At 38.7% G+C, this 19808-nt stretch overlaps 1 protein-coding gene across 4 annotated transcripts in view; it reads right to left on the reverse strand.

Moving 5' to 3' along the window:
* Positions 1–19808, reverse strand: part of TTC3 (tetratricopeptide repeat domain 3) — a 50527-nt gene that overhangs the window by 26153 nt on the left and 4566 nt on the right. For 3 of the 4 annotated variants that reach the window (XM_064647091.1, XM_064647090.1, XM_064647093.1), the window contains exons 5-20: positions 18936–19023; positions 18114–18167; positions 17341–17464; positions 17051–17136; positions 16740–16834; positions 14801–14863; positions 14334–14388; positions 13582–13744; positions 13195–13243; positions 12248–12362; positions 11269–11323; positions 3902–3962; positions 2762–2828; positions 1290–1418; positions 740–886; positions 82–162 (exon numbers count right to left, since the gene is read on the reverse strand). In XM_064647091.1, coding sequence (XP_064503161.1) covers positions 82–162; positions 740–886; positions 1290–1418; positions 2762–2828; positions 3902–3962; positions 11269–11323; positions 12248–12362; positions 13195–13243; positions 13582–13744; positions 14334–14388; positions 14801–14863; positions 16740–16834; positions 17051–17136; positions 17341–17464; positions 18114–18167; positions 18936–19023 — 1432 coding nt within the window. The remainder of the gene's footprint in view (positions 1–81; positions 163–739; positions 887–1289; positions 1419–2761; positions 2829–3901; positions 3963–11268; positions 11324–12247; positions 12363–13194; positions 13244–13581; positions 13745–14333; positions 14389–14800; positions 14864–16739; positions 16835–17050; positions 17137–17340; positions 17465–18113; positions 18168–18935; positions 19024–19808) is intronic. The other variant, XM_064647092.1, reaches the window with a different exon arrangement.

The raw sequence follows: 19808 nt of genomic DNA on the forward strand, positions 1-19808 counted from the left end.
ATGGGCAGCTGCCTGAGCTAGAGGTCGAAATAAAAGTAGTATTTCAATATAAAATAGATAAAACCAGGCTTCATGTCCTACCTCAGGTTGTCCTATTCCCAGGAGGGCAGTGGCATGTCCATAGATGATTATGGCATAATTAATTTTATGAATATTCAGACACTGCAAAAAAAAAAAAAAAAGTCAAATTATAGTGGCAGCACAAACAAAAACATTGTGCAAACTGTTATATATTAATTTAAAGAAATCCAGGATGACAATTGGGTCAATATCTGATTGGATATAGATACACAGACACCAAATTTCACAGTATTTGCCATCAAAGAGTTATCTAACTTGAAGAATAAAAATCACTTTCACCCTACATCATTAAGGATAAAGGTTAATCTGACAATCACAGAATTATTTAGGCTGGAAAAGACCTTTAAGATCATCAAGTCCAAACACCAACAGACTGTGTTTTTTTTATAAAATACAGTATTTGGTCAATGTACTTTATATTACTCTAAAAAAAATACAATTTTGGTAAGCATTTTTTACATTGCATCTAGAAATGCACACTTATGTTGAACATTATCAAAAACACATCCTATGTAATTACTGGGGGGTCTACTCAATAATAAAGACAATTTTGAGGGAAGGAAAGAATGAAGCAGGGTGTTGAATATCTAAACTTACTTAAAGTAATTACTCTAAATAAAATTACTCTAAAAAAACCAAGTTATTCCTCTGAGTTTACCCTAAATTCTGAAGTATACAGAATGCTGAGCAGCTGTGAGAAGGCTTGTTCTGCACTGTGACACTGCTGGTCCATCAGGGCTGTGCAACCATCACGAGCAAGGGATGTAACACCTTCTGGCAAGGCATTAAAATCCACCTGGAACACCTGGGGAGACAGTAAACCCACAAGAAAACAGCATTTTCCTTTTTTTTTTAAACTTTTTAAAAGCACATTATGTCAGTAAATATTTTCAGGTCGTGTTTAGAAATGCACATTTAGGCTGAAGATCACCAAAAATACACCCTGTGCTACTCTGTTTTCATTTTAATTCTGTTTTCATTTTAATACTGTTTTCATATTAATTTTCTTTTCATCTTAATTCTGTTCTCATCTTAATTCTATTCTCACTTCTAAGCTCCTTGGCACAATCATCAGTGAAACACTTGGCCCTGCAGCCAACAACTTGACAACAAACACTATTTTGGTGGGGAGAAGAGAGGAGAAACGGGCTGTTGAATGCACAAATTCGAATTATTCTGGTCCATTATTATAATTTCTCCCAGTTTACCTCACGTTCTGCAGCACCTAAAGCTCTCAACGTGGGTAGAAGGGTGGGTTTATCACTGGGACACTCCTCCAGGGAGGCTGTAAATCCCTTGTTCCTGGGGTTTTTTACATCTTCTGTATTGAAACCCATCTGCAATATTTAGGAAGGCAGTAAGTCCAAAGGAAAACAGTATTTCCCTTTTTTTTTTAATTTTGTCAAAGCAAGCAATTTGCTAAAATACTTATCCAAGAGACAACTGGAAATTCTCTCCACTTCCTACAGTTTTACCACAATTCCACAATTTTACTTCTAAAATCTCTAGATTTCCACGGACCTACTGCTGCTAATCCCATTAAAAAAAAAAAACAAACAGTTTTTCTTCTAAGTTTAGATCCTTTTCTCTCCACAAAGCTTCAAGTTTAGCTCAAGCACCGTTTTAATTTTGCTTACACATTAAAAAAAAACCAAAACCACAACCCAGACTTCTGCTTTTTCCTCACTTTTACACCCCATTTTGTGCACAAACGTCTTTGGAAAACCTGAGAACTGTTTCCTTCTGCTACACTTTCTGTCCAGCTCAGTTAATCTGTTCATTGCTAGAAGGTTTCAGAGTGATTTTGTTATTTTGTTTTCACTATTGGTACTTCCTGGAGTCTGCAGGGATTTCCAGCAGGGACACTAAATAATTAACACTTATTTTAATTTCCTAGTTAATGCTGTTAAGAGTATGTAGTCATAAAACAGGACAAATTATATTAATTTGATGTTAAGCTACACCACATTAGAAGCTGATTAAGCCAATTAAAACGCTCCTTTTGATACTTGTAACGCACTGGCAAAACAAAAATAGGTATTTTGAAGGAAATAAAAGGTCTTAGTGCAGGTAGAACTTGAACCTTCTCCTGAATTCAGTTTTGTCTTGTGAGGTAATTAATCAGAGTAGAGATTTTTGGTGTCTACACCCCCAAAACTAACAGAGATCAAATGATTAATTATGTGCATTCCCACGATCTCTTTCCAAGAATTTTGGCAGCTGGTGGGACCAGAGGAGGAAAATTCTCACTCAAAATATGAATTGCACAGTGTTTCAAGCAGCCACCCAACAAAATGTTCCATGATTATTTCCAAACATATTTATCAAACACAAGAAAACCTGTTTTCAGTCAGAGCTTTGGGAGGGGTATCATAAATCCCCGAGCCATTCCCAGTAATTTTTGTCCTTTTTCTTACAAATTATCATCCAGGGGAGCTGTAAACTCGTGGGTTTAGCTTAGTTAGTCCACGACTAGACTGAGTTTTGTTACACTAATTACAGGAGGAGAAGCAACAAGACAGCAATAAATCAGTGTAACCACAGAATTTTTGCCTCCTGATCAAAGTCATGCTCAGCACAAAGTCTTAAATTTAGCAACAAACCAAGATTTTTCACAGTGTTACTAAAAGGCACCAAATAATTCACATTTAAGGCCATATCCCACTGAATTTCCAGTTACCTGTGGCACAGCACAGGGGCCTTTATCTTCCATGGCCTTAGACTCTCTCTTCAAATCAAGGTGATCCCTACAAAAAACAGGAAAATGGCATCAAGAGGTTATAAACATCCTTTAAATATAAACTTACTTTCAAGCAACAGTGTGATTTTTACAGGTCTGCTCATCTTCCCCACGAGAGAAGCAATTTTGGAGATGGTTCAGCTGCTTTAAGAAGGATTTGTTCCAAAAGAAATTATAACACTTCCCCCCCTTCAAGTGAAAGGAGAAATCCAGTTCAGTGAAATAAAACTGACAAAGTGACAAAGTTTCCATTGTCCTGGCTAAAGGGGCATTCCAAAAGTTATGGGAAAACAACAGGATTGTACTGCAATAAACACAGATTAAAAAGCAGCTGAATTTGTGGTCACATTTAAGATTAAGATTGGGAATAATCAGGTTCAGCTCCAACCTTTCCTAAAGGCTTGGACTCTTCCACCTGCGAAATCTGCCTTGAAAAATTATCATTTAATGGAAATTTTCCTATTTCAAAGTAAATACCTTGTTCTGCTGTACCCCCAAGTGTTTATAACCACCCTAAACACAACCAAAAACCTCCAGCTGGAGAAGCAGAAAAGAAGAAAGTGCAGTCACAGCTCCCCCTTGGCCCCAGTATCACTGGAAATACGGATTTCTTTTGCCAAAACTTCTGTTTTAAATCTCCTAACAGGTGGAAGCATAAATTTTACCCATAAAAATCTACAGTGCTTTTTATCTCAACTAATTTAATTTTGGCCCTAAACCACCAAACACACTCATTTACATTCAGCATGTCCTACAAGGGGTATTTATGTGCTTGAAATTAGATATTGATTTAAGGGAAATTATTGAATTAAGTGAAAATTTCAAGTTGCAAACAACTTAAAGATTAAGTAAAAGTCATTCATTGACTAAAATTCAATTCAGCTAGGGAATATATTTAATTTTCAAGTTATAACTCTGGTTCTTTGTGAAAACTGGAATTTTGGGAACTTCACCCAGCTACCAGTATGTGAAAAAACACAGAAAAAGCAGCAAGTCCAAGAGACATTAAGTCCTTTCTAAGTGCTACATAAAATAACTCAAAGTAAGCATAAATTTCAAAATAAATAGCATTTTTTTTACCTCATTTTTTCAGAGTCACCAGGTTTGGGTTTTTGCTTTCGTTTGTTTTGATGACTTTGGTCTGCAACGAGAAAAAAGGATTTTAAACAAGATGATCATCACTTGAAATATGAAAAAAAAAAAAAGGCACTTGGAACTCACATTTTCCTTTATAAACAGATGTTAAAAATTTACAATATCGAAAACTGAGACAACCAACAAGTTTTTCAAAAAGCCACCCCTGATTATTATCCTATGAATTTGATATTTTTTTTAAATAGTGTAGGATTTTATTAATCCCATAAAGGGGAAAGATATTTCAAACAAACAGAAGAATCTTAAAGTTCTGCAAGATCTGATCTGACTCCACAATATTATATTATAACTATTAAACTCCAGGCTAAAGAAATCAGCCTGTTCTACAGAACTAGAGTTGAATTAGTCCTTATTAGTCAGAAATCAAAATTTTTGCAGGGAATAACAGATCCCTCTTGGAAGTTCAAGTTCCACCGGGGGGAATTCCGCAGGAAGAAGTTTGCAACTTCAAAACTCCAGAGCTGAAGTCAAGTCCAACCCCTGCCAATCTCAGAAATGCAAATATATGGAAATACATTTGGAAATACTGGATCCCAAGGACAAGAAAGGGGCGATCTCGTGATGCAGCTCCATCTCCAACCCTGGAACTTCACATCCAAGACCTGACACTGAATTTACACAAGACCTGAACCCGAATTTATGCTTCACAGCTTCGGGGATTCAATGCTGTCACTGAACAGTTGCTGAGCAAACAGTTCCTGAGCAACAAGGTAGAAAACAGGGCTTAATTCTTTATTGTGATGGTCACACCCAGGAAGCCACACCAGCAACTGCAAAATCCTCTCTCCACTCTTTCCCACGGAATTAAAACCCCACAGATGTTTTCCCCCAGTGCACTCCACTGAGCAAAGGAATACCACAGCTTTTTATACAGGAGCAAGTTTAAAATTATCTATACACACACTCTTTTTGCAGTCTGCCTTATCTAAACAGACACTTAGTTTTACCTCCTATTCTCACCATTATAGAGTTTTATCATTTCAAGCACTTTTAGGTTCCCCACCCCTCTCTACGTGCTAAAAAAGCCTTCCCTGTTCCCTGAGCTATTTTTATCTTAATTTGCCCACAGTTTGGGCAGAAACTTTTAAGCAGTTTTACATTTTGCAAAGTCACACTTAACGTAGCTAAATTAACACAGCTAAACTTTATTTCCTTTTAATTTCGATTTCATATATTCCTCATATTGGACACAGCCAACACAGATACCAGTCTGGATTGAAGCTTTTCAAGCCCTGGAACCCAAAAATGAGGTGCAGCTCCCTAAACCCTTAAATCTTGCTTGATTCATTTTTAGGCTTCTGCCGAACTACCAGAAACTCCAATGTGAAAAAAGGAGTTATTAATTTTACACATAAAGTTTTAGCGACTGTCTGTACTTAAAAAAATGCTTATTTTATGATCCTCAGAGAAGTATTTTATACCATTAGGTACAAAATCCTGGAAGACACCGTGGAAAAGCACAAATCCACCCATTTGAGGGACCTCCCTCCAGCCAGAGGGATGTCTCACACAACCCATTCCTCAAGTTAAATCAAATGTATGCACACTTAAATACCTCGTGCCAGTAGTCATTGCTCATTAAAAACAACTTAATGACATAAAATTTCAATGAATCAGAACAAAACTCAAGGCTCACAAAGACTGAACATGTCCAGACTTAATTCTGTGAACCGTTTCTCCAAGAGGTGTCTGTTGAAACAGTTCAGACACACTAAAACTCCAAAGCTACACTAATAATCACCAGAAATTCCTCATAATAGAGATATTTAAAAGGTGGAAAACAATAATCCTTTTGCAAGCCAGGAAACACTTCCAGCATATCATCATTTAACCATTTACAGATAGAGATTTATCACTTTTTTCTTCATTATACATAAGGAACCAATCTATCATTCACAGCAAAATCTTCATGGGGGTAAAAGAAACCATCTCACCATCAAAAGAAGAAATTAATCAACCCTATTTTTTCCTTGAATGGTCTGATTTTAAATGCCATTCAACTAAAATTATTTCAGAAACATTTCCCACAGAAACAACTCTTCCCACAGACCACCCAACTTAAATCCTACTTTAAGTGAAAAACTTCTAAATAAAAGGTAACAAGCAAATCCTGATGACTTACAGCTAAAACACTTAAGGAGATATATCAATTCAACAGCAAACATGATTTACTTACCCCATAAACATTTAAAAATATTAGTTGTATTACTTTCACTAGAACTTTCCATTAGGAGGGACCAGAGATACTTGACAAAAATATACACATGCTCAAAAAGACACGTCATGAAGACAGAAAGTACCAAATAAACTGAAAAATGAGTTAAAAAAAGCAGTAACTTTAAAACAGGATAATGTGACATTAAGTTCCCTTCCATTAAAACTCCTGCAAGTGAACTCCTTTAAGTGAACAAAAGGCAAAGAAGAAAAAAAAAAGAAAAAAAAAAGGCTGTTCCTTCCCACCCGCAGCAGACTGGGATCAGCCAGTCCCTGGGAGCCTGACTCCTCCCTTCAAATCAAGTGTTTTGTTCCCCATAACGACGGGGAGGAGAAAGGAAAAACAGAAAATGAAAATAAAGCAATGAAAGTAAAAAAAAAAAAAAAAAAAGAAAAAAGAAAACCAAACGCGGAACGCGCAGGAGTTTGATGAAATCACCACACTGAACGCATCTCACAGACCTCTGATCTCTTCTTGAGCCAGGAGGTGTCGGTTCTCTCTCAACATCCTGCCTTTTATGATCCCTCTTCCCTCCCCAGTTCCTCCAAAATCCAACCATCCCTTCTGCCACGCTGCCCCTCCTCCAGCCTCTCTGGGTGACCTGTTCCGGAGCATCGCCATCCACACAGGGAAGAATTTATTCCCAATATCCAACCCAACCCTGCCCTGCTCCAGCTCGAGGCCAATCCCCCCCTGTCCCACCACCACCTGCTGACAGAGACTGGAACAGTTCATGATTTATGCATTCTAGGATTGCCAAGGGACTTTAGCAGGCTTCTGTAGGGCTTTTGCATTAGACCTCTGATGGCCCATGGAAGCCCATCCCTGCCTCTCTGATAATCTTGAAAGGTGGGAAAAACCCTTTTGCCAGACTCCTCAGGGAAACTCAGCCCAGACCCAGGAGATCATAGAATCAGCTGGGTTGGAAGGGACCTCAGAGATCATCAAGTCCAACCCTTGATCCAACCCCGCTGTGGTTCCCAGCCCATGGCACTGATGCCACATCCAGTCTGTCCTTAAACACCTCCAGGGACAGAGAATCCACCACTTCCCCTGGGCAGCCCATTCCAATGGCTGAGCACCCTCTCTGCAAAGAAATTCTTCCTAATATCCAACCTAAACCTCCCCTGGCACAGCTGAAGCCCCAGCCCTCTTGTCTTGTTGATGGTTGCCTGGGAAAAGAGACCAACCCCCCCCTGGCTCCCCCCTCCTGTCAGGGAGTTGCAGAGAGTGAGGAGGTCTCCCCTGAGCCTCCTCTTCTCCAGGCTGAACAGCCCCAGCTCCCTCAGCCTCTCCTCACAGCACTTGTGCTCCAGTCCCTTCCCCAGCCTCGTTGCTCTCCTCTGCACCTGCTCCAGCCCCTCCATGTCCTTCCTGAGCTGAGGGCCCAGAACTGGACACAGATCTGACACAGATGTTGGAAGCTCGTGGCATGGCCTGGGACACTGTCCATGGATATAATAACTCATAACTTCTTGGAGTGTGGGGGCTTCCCTCCTTCACCCCCAATGGATCAAGGCCACCACTTCAACTCACAGACACGGAAGCTGCAACTACCAAGTTCCATTGCTGGACCCCGTGGGCAGTGCCTATAGACATCTTTCCACCCTCAGCTTTTCTTTCCCTTACCCTTATCCTGTCTTTCCTTTCTCTCCCTTATGCATTTTCCCCCCCAGGGGTTATCCCTGTGATAGATAATACAGATGACAACACCCAAAATGCTAACATACCCGTTAAAACAAAATTGCTAAAATAAACCCTACCTATATATGTTTTCAGACACCAATTATTCAGCGTCGTTTCACTCTAATCCACCCCAAGGGAATTATTGATAAGAACCTGGGTTACCCCCCCTCCCCTTTTTCTGGGGCGGGTCATAACATTTTTGGCATCATGGACAGGATCCTTTGGATGTGGTGGAGTAATCGGTGTAGTCCAAAACTGATACTGAGGGCGAGTCAAATGGTGACTGTCCCCTCGTTGTAAAATTACAGCGAGAATTTTTCTCCTCTCGGTGTGACCCGGGCACATCAGACCTGTTGAAAGCTTTCCTGGTGTGGTCTAGACCTGTTGAAAGGTTCTCTGGTACCTGGGCCTGTCAAAAGGTTTTCCAGGAGAGAGTCAAGCCGGCCCTCAGAGGGTTAAGGGGAAGAAAGACATTAACCTGGGTTAATGACTGAGTCAAAAGGAATGACACCCCAGGGTGAGTTATGTGGGGATTATTCCCTCCTGATGTCTGTCCTTGGTTTAGGGCTACTTTTTGTAGGTGCTGTTTTAGGCGTTGTCCTTAGAACAGTGTGAAAGGAAGGACTGGCTATTCAGAAATCTGTAAGTGAGGTGATAAGATCTTTCCAAGAGTCAATGAGAGCTTTGCAGGACCAGCTAGAAAAAGAGGCTATTCAGAAATCTACAGGTGAAGTGATAAGACCTCTTCAAGAGTCAATGAAGGCATTACAGGAGCAATTAGAAAAAGAACACTTGCAGTTTGACTGCTGAGCGTGAGGCAGTTGGGGGGAGAGGGAAATTAATTTGTTATTTTGATCAGTCCTGCAAGATGAGGAAGAAAAAAATTAAAAGGCTTAAAAAGGCACTAGAAATGAAAAACTGTGAACTTCGGGACATCAATTTAAAATATCCTAGACCGGTGGATGATAACAAATCCCTGTACCCCTCCGGGGAACTGGAAGAGCTTAAGCAAAGTTATCCAGAGGATAACTGAGCCCTGTGGTCCCTGACCCAAAGAGCTGCCTACTGGGCAGGAGGAGGGTTAGACCCTAGAGAAAGGGGAGATCCTCACACGATTAAAACACCCACAACTGGCCACATTGTAAAAAGTGTACGAAAAAACCCACGTCTCCAATTAACTCACACAAAATTATCAGACCCACAACAAAATTCCCCAATGGAACTCGAGGCTGATCCACAGAGATTTCCAGTCTTAACCCAAGGCCTGCCTGATGCACTAAAAGTTTATGCTAAAGGCAACCCCCAGACCTAGAAGAAGGGGTGCTCCACCAGGAATAACCTGGTTGGAGACAGCCCAAGAATTAATAGCTACTGGTCAAGCAGCTGAGGCTCTCTGGTACAAGTGGCCAGAGAACACACAGCAGGAGGGCAGGGAAGGTCCAAAAACCTGCCTCACCAGGTATTTGTCAACAAAATATGTCATCTGGCCCTGCCTTTATGGAAAGTCCCTCTCCAGCTTTCTGTTAAGCCCCCTTTTAGGCACTGGAAGGGGTCTTTAAGGTCTCCCTGGAGCCTTCTCTTCTCCAGGCTGAAAATTTTAATTATTAGCTAGCTTTTATTGATTTAATAAAAAATAGCAGTTACAACCATTTATAGTGTGTAGCAGATAGCTCTGATTCAAGTCCTTTAGTCTAACCATCATCACCATCAACTGAAATATAGGATTTATATACAAATATATCTAGTTTGCCATCCTTAATCCTGAGGGACAAAGTTGTATAAAGGACCAATTACACCTCTATAAACCCTGAGACATAAACTATTGTCCAGGTCTGTCACTAAGGTTGGATCCAACTGCCCCCAGACTCCTCCTGGAGAAGGAATTTAGAAAAGCAAAGGGAGTTCTCCCAAACCTCCATATTGCTGGTGGAGCCAAGGGGATGCACAGATCTCTCTCTTACCACATTCCAAAGACATTGGCATGATTTGGTCTTGCTGCCAGGTGAGCAGAACTCCAAATGTCCCTGGAGTTCCCTGGAGCCAGGGAATCCCTTATAATCCCGTGGTTATCACTGACTGGGTGGGTCCCGCCACAGGCGCTTTGCTGCTCATCTCTTCCACTGCCTCAACAAACCTCTGTTTTATAACACATTCTCAGGTTCCATCAGCATTCAGACCACACCTTCTTGCTCAGCAAAATGCCTGGATTCACTTGTCACTTCCTCCAAACTCCCCCCAAAATTCCCCTGTGCCATCTCGCGTTTTGCTGCTTGGCACCATCCACGAGCAGTTCCCCAAAACAGGTTTGTCTTCCAGAGCTTGACTTCCCCTTTCTAAGAACCTTCCCCAATTTAAGCTTTTTGCATCAAATTCCTTAAACACTTCCGTGGTTTCTTCACAGAGCCACAGAATCACAGAGTGGTTTGGTTTGGAAGGAACATTTAATATCACCCAGTGCCACCCCCTGCCATGGGCAGGGACACTTTCCACCAGCCCAGGATGCTCCAAGCCCTGTCCAACCTGGCCTTGGACACTTCCAGGGGATCCAGGGGCAGCCAAAGCCCACAAGAGCAAGATCACTTCTCCTACTGCTCATTTTGAATATTATATTTAAACCATCTTCAATGGTTTCCTAAAAATCAAATTTTCAAGTGCTCTGCATTTTGGCACCTCTTCAGGTGAGAATTTCAGTTTGCCAAGCCCAGAGAACAGCACAGGCAGGCACCAAAGACTTCAGAGCAGGTGATAAAAAAACCTTTTATTTCCTAACTAAAAATTTAGGACAAGATTTCACTTTGAAGCTCAGAACCTCTTGCACTTCACTTTCACTCCAGAAAAGTGAAACTCTGGCACTGTGGGAGTTTTGGGGGGTTGGAATTCTCTCCATAAAATGATTTATTCATGAAAAAAAACAAAACTAAATGATAAATCACACCAACTTTAACTCTACAGCAAAAAATCTGCTCTGACAAATATTTTCCCTCTCCAACTGCAGACTTGTTTTCTCATGGATCTACACGGAGCTTTAGCCATCACAAATGAATTGTAAATATTGAAACTACCCACACACTCCTCTTAAATTTAGATCCCTTCAGATCCCAAACCTGCCTCAGGAGGAGGGAAAGCATTCCTAGCCTGTGACTCAGTTTTCACTTTTCAGTTCCAGTTTCGATTTTGAATTCAGCCACATCAAGGAGATTCAAACTACAAAAGCACGAGGGAATTAGGACAGAAATACAGAAGAGAAGAAGGATCTGAGTAACAGGAAAAGACGTGAAACACGATCTCTTCCTGTTGTGAAAATAACATCAGATGCTCTTTGGAGTAGTAGTTATGGCAATAGCAGAGGAAGAAACGACTCAGACTTGACAAATAATAAAAATAAACTCACTTTGTGGCAACTCCAGCGTGGAAACTTTGCTTTCTGGTCTTTGGGTGTCAGTCATCTAATGGCAAATACATCAGAGAACAAAACCCAGATCAGTCTCACTCACTGAATTTAAACAAAGGGAAAAAACCTCAACAACCAGCATTGAAACAGAGAAATCCCAATAATAAAATGCTATATTATGTCCCCAACCAAGAGGTAAAAGAAAAATCATTTCATTAATCAAAGTGCAGTTGTACAGTTCAGATTTACCCCCCAAATTTGTATCAATTTATATTATCTACTAGCCTGACAAACACCAGCCTTTCTCACAGAAATGCTCATCCTGAAGGAAGACAAGTTTACAGACCTACATCACAAAGGTTTTCCTGGCATGAAAGCAGATGAAAGTTCTTGTGAGGCAATTAAAAAAAAAAAAAAAAAAAAAAAAATAAAAATCCTAAAGCACTTTAAGCCCTTCTGGTGCTTTCTGCAGCTTGTTTTCTCTGCCAACAGGCTCCAGCTTTCATTTCCTGCCCTTTGCCCTCCCACTTGGGTTTCGTTTTCCCCACTCACACGTCATCAAGTCCCTGCCCACTTCTCCTGGAGAAAAAAACAGAGGTTTTTTCACGTGTGTGTGTTGAATTGTTTGGGCCTTGCTATTAATCCACATTATTTATCACCATTTTCTACATTAGGTGGCTTATTTTTAATGACCTGCTTCGTAGGCTCAATTATGACAATTTATTATCTTAAAAATAATCAGAGAGAGTACAAATGTCTCTTTAAATTAACAATTAGTGTAAAAGACAGGACATCTTCAGCAACCACCTCCTTGAAACCCCAAGTTCTGAGCGCAGACCTCGCAGTCAAATACCACAGGGAAAGTGCACAATTGTTAAAAAACTGCAAAATTCCAGCCGCAGCACTGAATAACACGTTCCAGGCTGGTGGAAAAAAAAAATCAAGGCACTGTTAATCCTGTAATTCCAGCATAACTCACCTTGGGATCGTGTTTTTGAGGACCTTTAGGATCAGCCTGAGTTCTCTTTCTGATCTTTTCTAATTCTTTTTGTTCCTGAGAGGTTACTCTGTGAGGTTTTGAAGAACTGCAGTCTCTGATACATAAAAAGAGAGAACTCTTATTCCTATTCTGCCATACATGTAACATAAAAAAAAAGGGTTTAATACAATGAGTCTGCCCCTCACAGAAGTGCAACTCCATAAGCATATTTAAAAGATTTGATATTTTGATTTGATATTTGATTTTTTTATACCTTCAAATTGCACAGCCTGAAGCTGTGCAAAAATACAGCAACAACAACAACAAAAAAAAGTACTGTTTTCTACAAAAGGGACAGGAATTGAATTACATTTATATATTTTTAAAAACTAAATAATTAATAATGCTGATTAATAACCACCTGCTGCTTTGGGTGCAGCCCAAGATAGTTTATTTAGTTCCTAGGAGCCCTCTATCAGGTTTATTAGAAAGATGGTTGCAGCTGTTATAAATTTAATCCTTCCATTTTTATTTATTGAGAGATATCACAGATATTGCCTAAATTTTGTTATGCATTACTTAAATGATATCAAGCATTGAGCATTATTGCTTTTATTACTTATTATTTTGTATTTATTCTAGTATAATATTATTATAGTATAGCATATTTTATTATAGTATAGTATAATAGTATTTATTATATATAAAACATAATATATTTTATTAAGTATATAAAATATATTTTATATTTTAGTATAGTATTATAGTATAGTATTATAGTATATTATTAATATTGCTTATAATATTAATAATATTTATAATATTAATTAATATAGTGTGTTATTAATGTTGTTATTAATATTAATTATATCAATACTATATTGAGCAATATTATTAATCAATATTATACTGCTGATTAAAAAAGGTAAAACATGACAGTTGCTCACTTTTTCTCAAGCAGAGACTTCTTTGCCTTCTGTTTGCGTTGTTTAGTACCTGTGGAAAATTATTTCAGAAGGGGGGATTATAAATAAATAAATAAATAATTTCAGAAGGGGGAATTATAAATAAATAAATAAATAAAATTATTTCAGAAGGGGGAATTAAAAATAAATAAATAAATAAATAAATTTATTTCAGAAGGGGGAATTAAAAATAAATAAATAAATAAATAGATAAATAAATAAATAAATAAATAAATAGATAAATAAATAAATAATTTCAGAAGGGGGAATAAAACTAAATAAATAAATAAATAAATAAATAAATGGTTTAAAAGGAAAAATCACCCCCCAAAGGAATTCTGCTGTGTTCAAGGCACATCTTGAAATTACCATTAATTTCTTCTAAGGTCCTTTTCAGCTTGTGATGCTGTTGAACCAGTTCCTTGAGCCCATCAGGGACGTCCCTGCAGAGCTCCTGAGCTCTCTCGTTTGCCTCCAGAGCCTGCTCGTGCCTCCCCAGCAGGGCCAGGGCCTTGCAGTAGTGGTGGTGACCCTACATGGACAGGAGTTGGGATTTCAAGCTTTTCATTCACACAGGTAAGGCAAAAGAGAAAAAAAAAATTACACCCAAACCAGCTTCAGAAGACAAAACAAAGTGAAATTGTGTCTAACTGCTCTCAAACCATGAATATTCACTTTTCAGCTGGGAGCAGCTTGTAACCTCTGGCTTTGGGAAAGAGCAAATTTGCACTTTCCCCTGATCTCAACAGCTGCTTTTCATCCCTTATTTACTCTTCTTCAGGCCAAGAACATTGGGAAATACATTAATCAGGGGGTTTTTTTATTGCAAGGGCTACATATATTCCTTTTAAATAGGTGATAACACAGCTGTGCACGACAAAATAAACATTTTCTTCTGCCTTTAAAGAGGCAGAACACCTCGTAACAACACTTAAAAATGTTAATTTGACGTGCTTGTAATATAAATATACAAACTGTGTACTTGACTGACTGAGGCAGAACTCTCAGTCCTTTGGAGTCTTCTGTCATTAGAAGACATCCCTGGGTTCTCATCTTGCTTTACAACACCAACAAAAGGCAATTTTGAAACAAGATTTCCTTTTTTGAAATGTGGAACTGACCTTTGGCCAATCAGGCTTCAAAACAGTGGCTCTTTTCCCATCAACAACAGCTCTCCTTGGGGAAGGGAGGGGGAAAAGAAGAGGAATTTATTATTTGCAATTCAGAAAAATCTACAGGCTGGTGTCCAAGGCACTGTGAAAATACCAAGGGAATAAAATGGAATAAACCCATGGAATGGGTTGGGTTGGAAGGGACCTTAAAGATCACCCAGTTCCAACCTCTTGTCATGGGCAGGGACACCTTCCACTATCCCAGGCTGCTCCAACCTGGCCTTGGACACTTCCAGGGATGGGGCAGCTCTAGTGACAAATAACTACAGTCACATATAACTATAATCACATATAACTTTAATCACAGAGTCACGAATAACTCTATATGTCAGCTTTAAAAATACTCTTTTTCTTATTCAGGGTGCCTATTTTGAAGTGCAGATCACCACATTTCAGATGACAAAGGGGTTACTTACTCGTAGTCTCCTGTGAGAATGAAACAAAGAGCTCTGTTTCCATACAGAAGGTGGTTTGTACGGCTTAAAAAAAATATATATATTATGGAGAGTTAGTACCATATATTACTTTGGAAAATCCTAAGGAGGAAAAAAAAAAAAGAGTGGATTTTCACAACAATTGCCTGCAGGCTTCTCTAGCACCAACACACCCCAGCTTCCTCAAATCCCACGGATTTACAAGTTAAATCACTGAGGATGTTCATTTTAATTCTGCAATAATTGGTAACATTTGGGCCCACTGATGCAACTTCCAAGCAATTCAAATCGTTCTCAGCTCACCCTTAAAAAAAGCCAGCCCAGCTCTACAGCTCCTGGAAATGATGTGACTCCCTTTGCTCTTCACAAACCACAGGATTTCCTTTGCTCTCACACTCAATTCTGCTCCTCCCTCCCCTTTCTCCAGCAAAGCCTTCTTGGTTTGCTCCCCCTGAGTCACTTGACACAAGTCAGCCTTACTCAGCTCTGGAAAAAGGCTGAAATCAGCTGGAATTTGGGACCAAAATGTATTCCTGCCACGTGACATTTGCTCAGAGAATATCAGAAACTGTGTGACTTGGGTTGGGTTTAACTGCACACAAGTGGGTTTAGGTGGGCCCTGCTCAAACCTGAGTGTAGGTGAACTTTAAATTAATCAAATTAATTCTTTGTCAGCAAGAAAGGCTGAGCAGGGGAGGACACAGGAAGGCTGGATCCACTTTTCCCATGGGATAAGAGGGCTCAAGGAAAAGGGACCTTGAAGGCAACAGAGAGGGAGTGAGACCTTGGTATGGGTAAAACAGGGGGTAAAGATAAGTCAGGCTTGTCCCTGACTTACACAAAAGGGCCCCAAGGCTGGTCTGAGCCAGAAGTTAAAACAGAGAAAGAACCCAAGAAGGGGTTAAAAGACTCCAGACCAAAAAAGACCCCAAACTGCAAAGGATTTTTTTGGTCTGAGCCCCTCCTGGAAGCCCCAAGCTCGAGCTGCTGCTGTACCACTCAATAAACTATTATTATTTATCACCACTGATAAATTATTATTCCCAGAAATCAGATGTCTGAGACTCCGCTGGGGGAAACCTCAGGCACAGAAATCTCCTTAAAAGACACAAAACCTGAAGCAAGACATCAGCAAAACGCTGATCCTTTCAACTGCACAATTATAAAGCTCTTCAGACTTGAACCTGAAAACTCCAAACAGTTTGAACAACCTGGTGGGATTTTATATTTCCCAGTATTTCATAGACACCAGAAGGTGTCAGAGCAGCACTGGCATGACTGTAATACAAGCAGTGAATACACCAACCCTGCTGACCACTGCAAGGGGAAAAACGCTCTATAAATGCTCAGATAAAAAAAAATTCTCATTTGATCTTTTCCTCCCTTTTCCCAGAGCCCAGGAAAGTCTCCAAAGCCTTCCAGCAAATTCCTTTTGAGAAGAAATTAAACAAGAGCTAAAAAAAAACAAGCCTAAGAGTTGCCAGGAAAGGACACAAATATTTGTTCTTGTTTACTCTTTCTGCATCACGGTTGAGGTGATAAATATTTGCAACACTTGGTCACATTGTTCTGCTGGAAGACTATTTAGAGGGACAACACCCAAAGTGGTTGTTCACACCAAATAATTTATTTCCTTGCAGGTTTACTTGCTGTTAAGTCATTTTAGATCAGCTTTAGACCCTAACAGGACTCCTGGAGCAATAAAAGCACAACCAAACAATAATAATGGGAAACAAAATAGAACAAGAAACGTGTCATGTAGCTTTTTTTTTTTTTCCAATTAGGAATCTTTTGGCCTCTAAGCAGAGTGGCTCATGCAAAACTATGAAAAATGAGCATAAATCTGAAAAAGCTGAATACATATAAAAAATTATATTATATACATATAAAACACAGCCTAGTTAACCAGTTCAGTTCTTACCAAAGCTCTATGGCTCTAGTATATGAGATTATAGCAGGAACAAAGGCTCCATGGGAAAATACTTCATTTCCTCTCTGTTTCATAAATTCACTCTCCTGTGAAACCACAAAGAAACAAATTCAGAAACTGGGACTAAACTCAATTCAACAATGAGAAGTAAAGGTAATTATTTACATCGGGACAATGACACACACAAACTTTTGAAGCTTTTCTCTTTAATCATTTGGGCATTTTTATAAGCCTTGATCATTAGAAGCCCCCCCAAAACCAATTAAAAAAAGGACAAAACCCATTCTGAAAGCTTCTCTCACCTTCCTGGAGCTCTCACAGGTCTGAGCTTTCAATTCTTCAACTAAATCACAATCTTCCAATGCAACTTTAACAATGGAACGTTCCCCTGGTGACAAAATTCAGAGAAATACAGGCGGTGAAAAAGCTACCGAAGGCAGGAAGGGTTTATCATCTGCCACTGAGAATCCCTGTAATATACTGATTATTGAACGAGCCCAAAATGAAATACATAAGGACATGAACTACTGCACAGTTACTACCATTAAATGACTTTCCCCATCACTGTTTCTCGGGGAGTTTTCAGACTTACACTGAGTAAAAACAGTGGCGAGTTTAAGCCGGCGAAAATCCCTGAGTTCCTCCAGGCCCTGCAGAACGTTGGCATCACCCACACACCTGATCCAATCCACTGCCTCCTCGATGTCAAAGAAACCCTATTTCAATGGAGGGAAAAAAAAAAAAAAGAAGGAAAATAAAGAAGCAGAGAACAGCTCACAAATAACCTGGATACCTCAAGCACAGCGGAGTCACAAAACTCAACCGGTTGTTCTTTCCACAGGAGAAAGGGGAGGCATTCAAATGTCAGCTTTTGATTGAGAAACTTCTTCTTGATGACTGAAATTCTTGAAAAATAACATAAAAGCCCTAGGATTTGATTTAGAAACTTCTTTCTGACGACTGCTGAGAAATAAGATCAAAACCCCTACGACTTAAAGACAAATGTCACCCAAATTACAGCAACTGGGTAACACACAGTTGTATTTATTCTGTTTCTCCTGTTGTGAGATTGTCTTTTATTTATATACTTTTTATATTTATATTTTTTATTTTTTGTATTTGTTTTATTGTTACATTCATGCTTTTAGTTTTTATTTTTATGTTTTTATTTCAGCTTTCGCAGGTCACGCACAGCAGGCAACAGACACCAGCAAGTGGGGAAAAAAATGGTGAAAACAGGGAAATTAAGAGAAATTCACAAAGTTTACAAGGTGAAAAATGTCAAAGTATAGTTCTGCTATGGATTGGATTGAGTGCATGCACAGATTGAACAGGTATCACTTAAAAACAACTGGAAAAACTTACATTTTCTATCCCATTGCCAATCCTCAAAATGCCACTGATAAAGTGTGGGATGTTCTGGAACAGGGAGAGAGAAAGCAAACAAAAATCAAGTTATTAAAGAGCTGAGCATTTCAGTTCTTCTGTCTGCTCAGGTTTATCTGAGTAACATTTTCTGTTCTGCCTCAATGCAGCATCACTGGTAGAGCTGCTGTGCTCCACTGCCAAAATTCAGGCAATATTCTTGTAATCAGGAGCAAATTTCTTGTGGAAAAATAAATGAATTTTACTGTTGGATATACAGTGTTTTACATGGAGAAGGAGACAAAGGCTGAGGAAGGAAGAAGAGGGAAGGAGAGGTGCAGTAACACGGACTGGAAAAGTGGAGCTTGGGGTTGAGCACAGACTTTCAAGAAATGAAAAAAAGAACTGTGTCATAACTGAATTTAAAAACCACAACAAATCTCTCCCCTTCAGCTGCTGAGAGCATTTCTTACATCCTTCTCTGCACTGTTACATTTGTGTTCTAAGTCAGCAATAACAGCAAATTCAAAATACCATTTGTTGAGCGAGGGAAAAATAAGAGAGGGGGAAAAAATAAAGTATTTAAGTCATTCATCCATCAATTACATTATTGACTGCAATTATTTCCAAAGTTATCCCAACTGTGATAAAGCCCAGGATGCTTTTTCTTTCTAGAAAGCTGCAACTCAGCCATCACCCAATTTATTCACTCCAGCAAAAGGAAATGTCTCATTTCACATATAATCCCAAGCTGCTTAAGGTACAGATTTAATTAACCTGTTCCACTTGAGAACTTACACCAAGTTAAAATACAGTACTTACAACAACTTTTTTAATTAAATCAGCAAGGTCTTCCACAAAATTACACTCAGACATTGTCTTCCACAGACGCCACCCCTGAAAGAGCAAACTGTTTAAAAACACAAGTTATTACTGAGAGAAGTAACACTGTGGTACATGGTCCTAATTGCTAACATTTAATTAACATCTTCTTAGCACACTAACAATTATTATTATATATGTATAGCATTATATATAAATATTATATTAATATAATATAAAACTGGGTTTATATAAATATATTAATATAATATACAGTTATTTATATATAAATATTATATTAATATAATATGCAGTTGCTTTTTCTATAAATATTATATTAATACAATATACAGTTATTTTATATATAAATATTATATTAATAAAACATGCAGTTGTTTTATCTACAAATACTATATTAATGCAATATAGTTATTTTATATATTATATTAATATAGTATGCAAATTTTTATCTATAAATATTATATTAATACAATATACAGTTATTTTATACATAAATATTATATTCATAATTAGGGTATTATAATAAGTTATAATCATTAAAAATTAGGTCTAAGCAAGAGCATGTTTACAAACTCAGTTTTTTAAAATAAAGAAGGAGGAATAAATAAATAAATAAATAAAACAAACAAACAAATAAAAGGAAAAGCTGCAAAGCTCTTGGTGCTTTTGAAATCTCAGGCATCACACTCTTTAGATTCCAAACTTCACACACCCCTCCTTAATAATTTCTTCTGTGGCTTGAGGAACTTTTGGCCTTAACTAACTTAAAGCCACTGTTAACAACAACATTCCTGCAGCCAGTTTAGGCACCACTGAAAACACACAACGATCTTTCCCAGGGAACAAGAAAAA

Source organism: Pseudopipra pipra, chromosome 2, assembly GCF_036250125.1.
Source record: "Pseudopipra pipra isolate bDixPip1 chromosome 2, bDixPip1.hap1, whole genome shotgun sequence".
Lineage (NCBI taxonomy): Eukaryota > Metazoa > Chordata > Aves > Passeriformes > Pipridae > Pseudopipra > Pseudopipra pipra.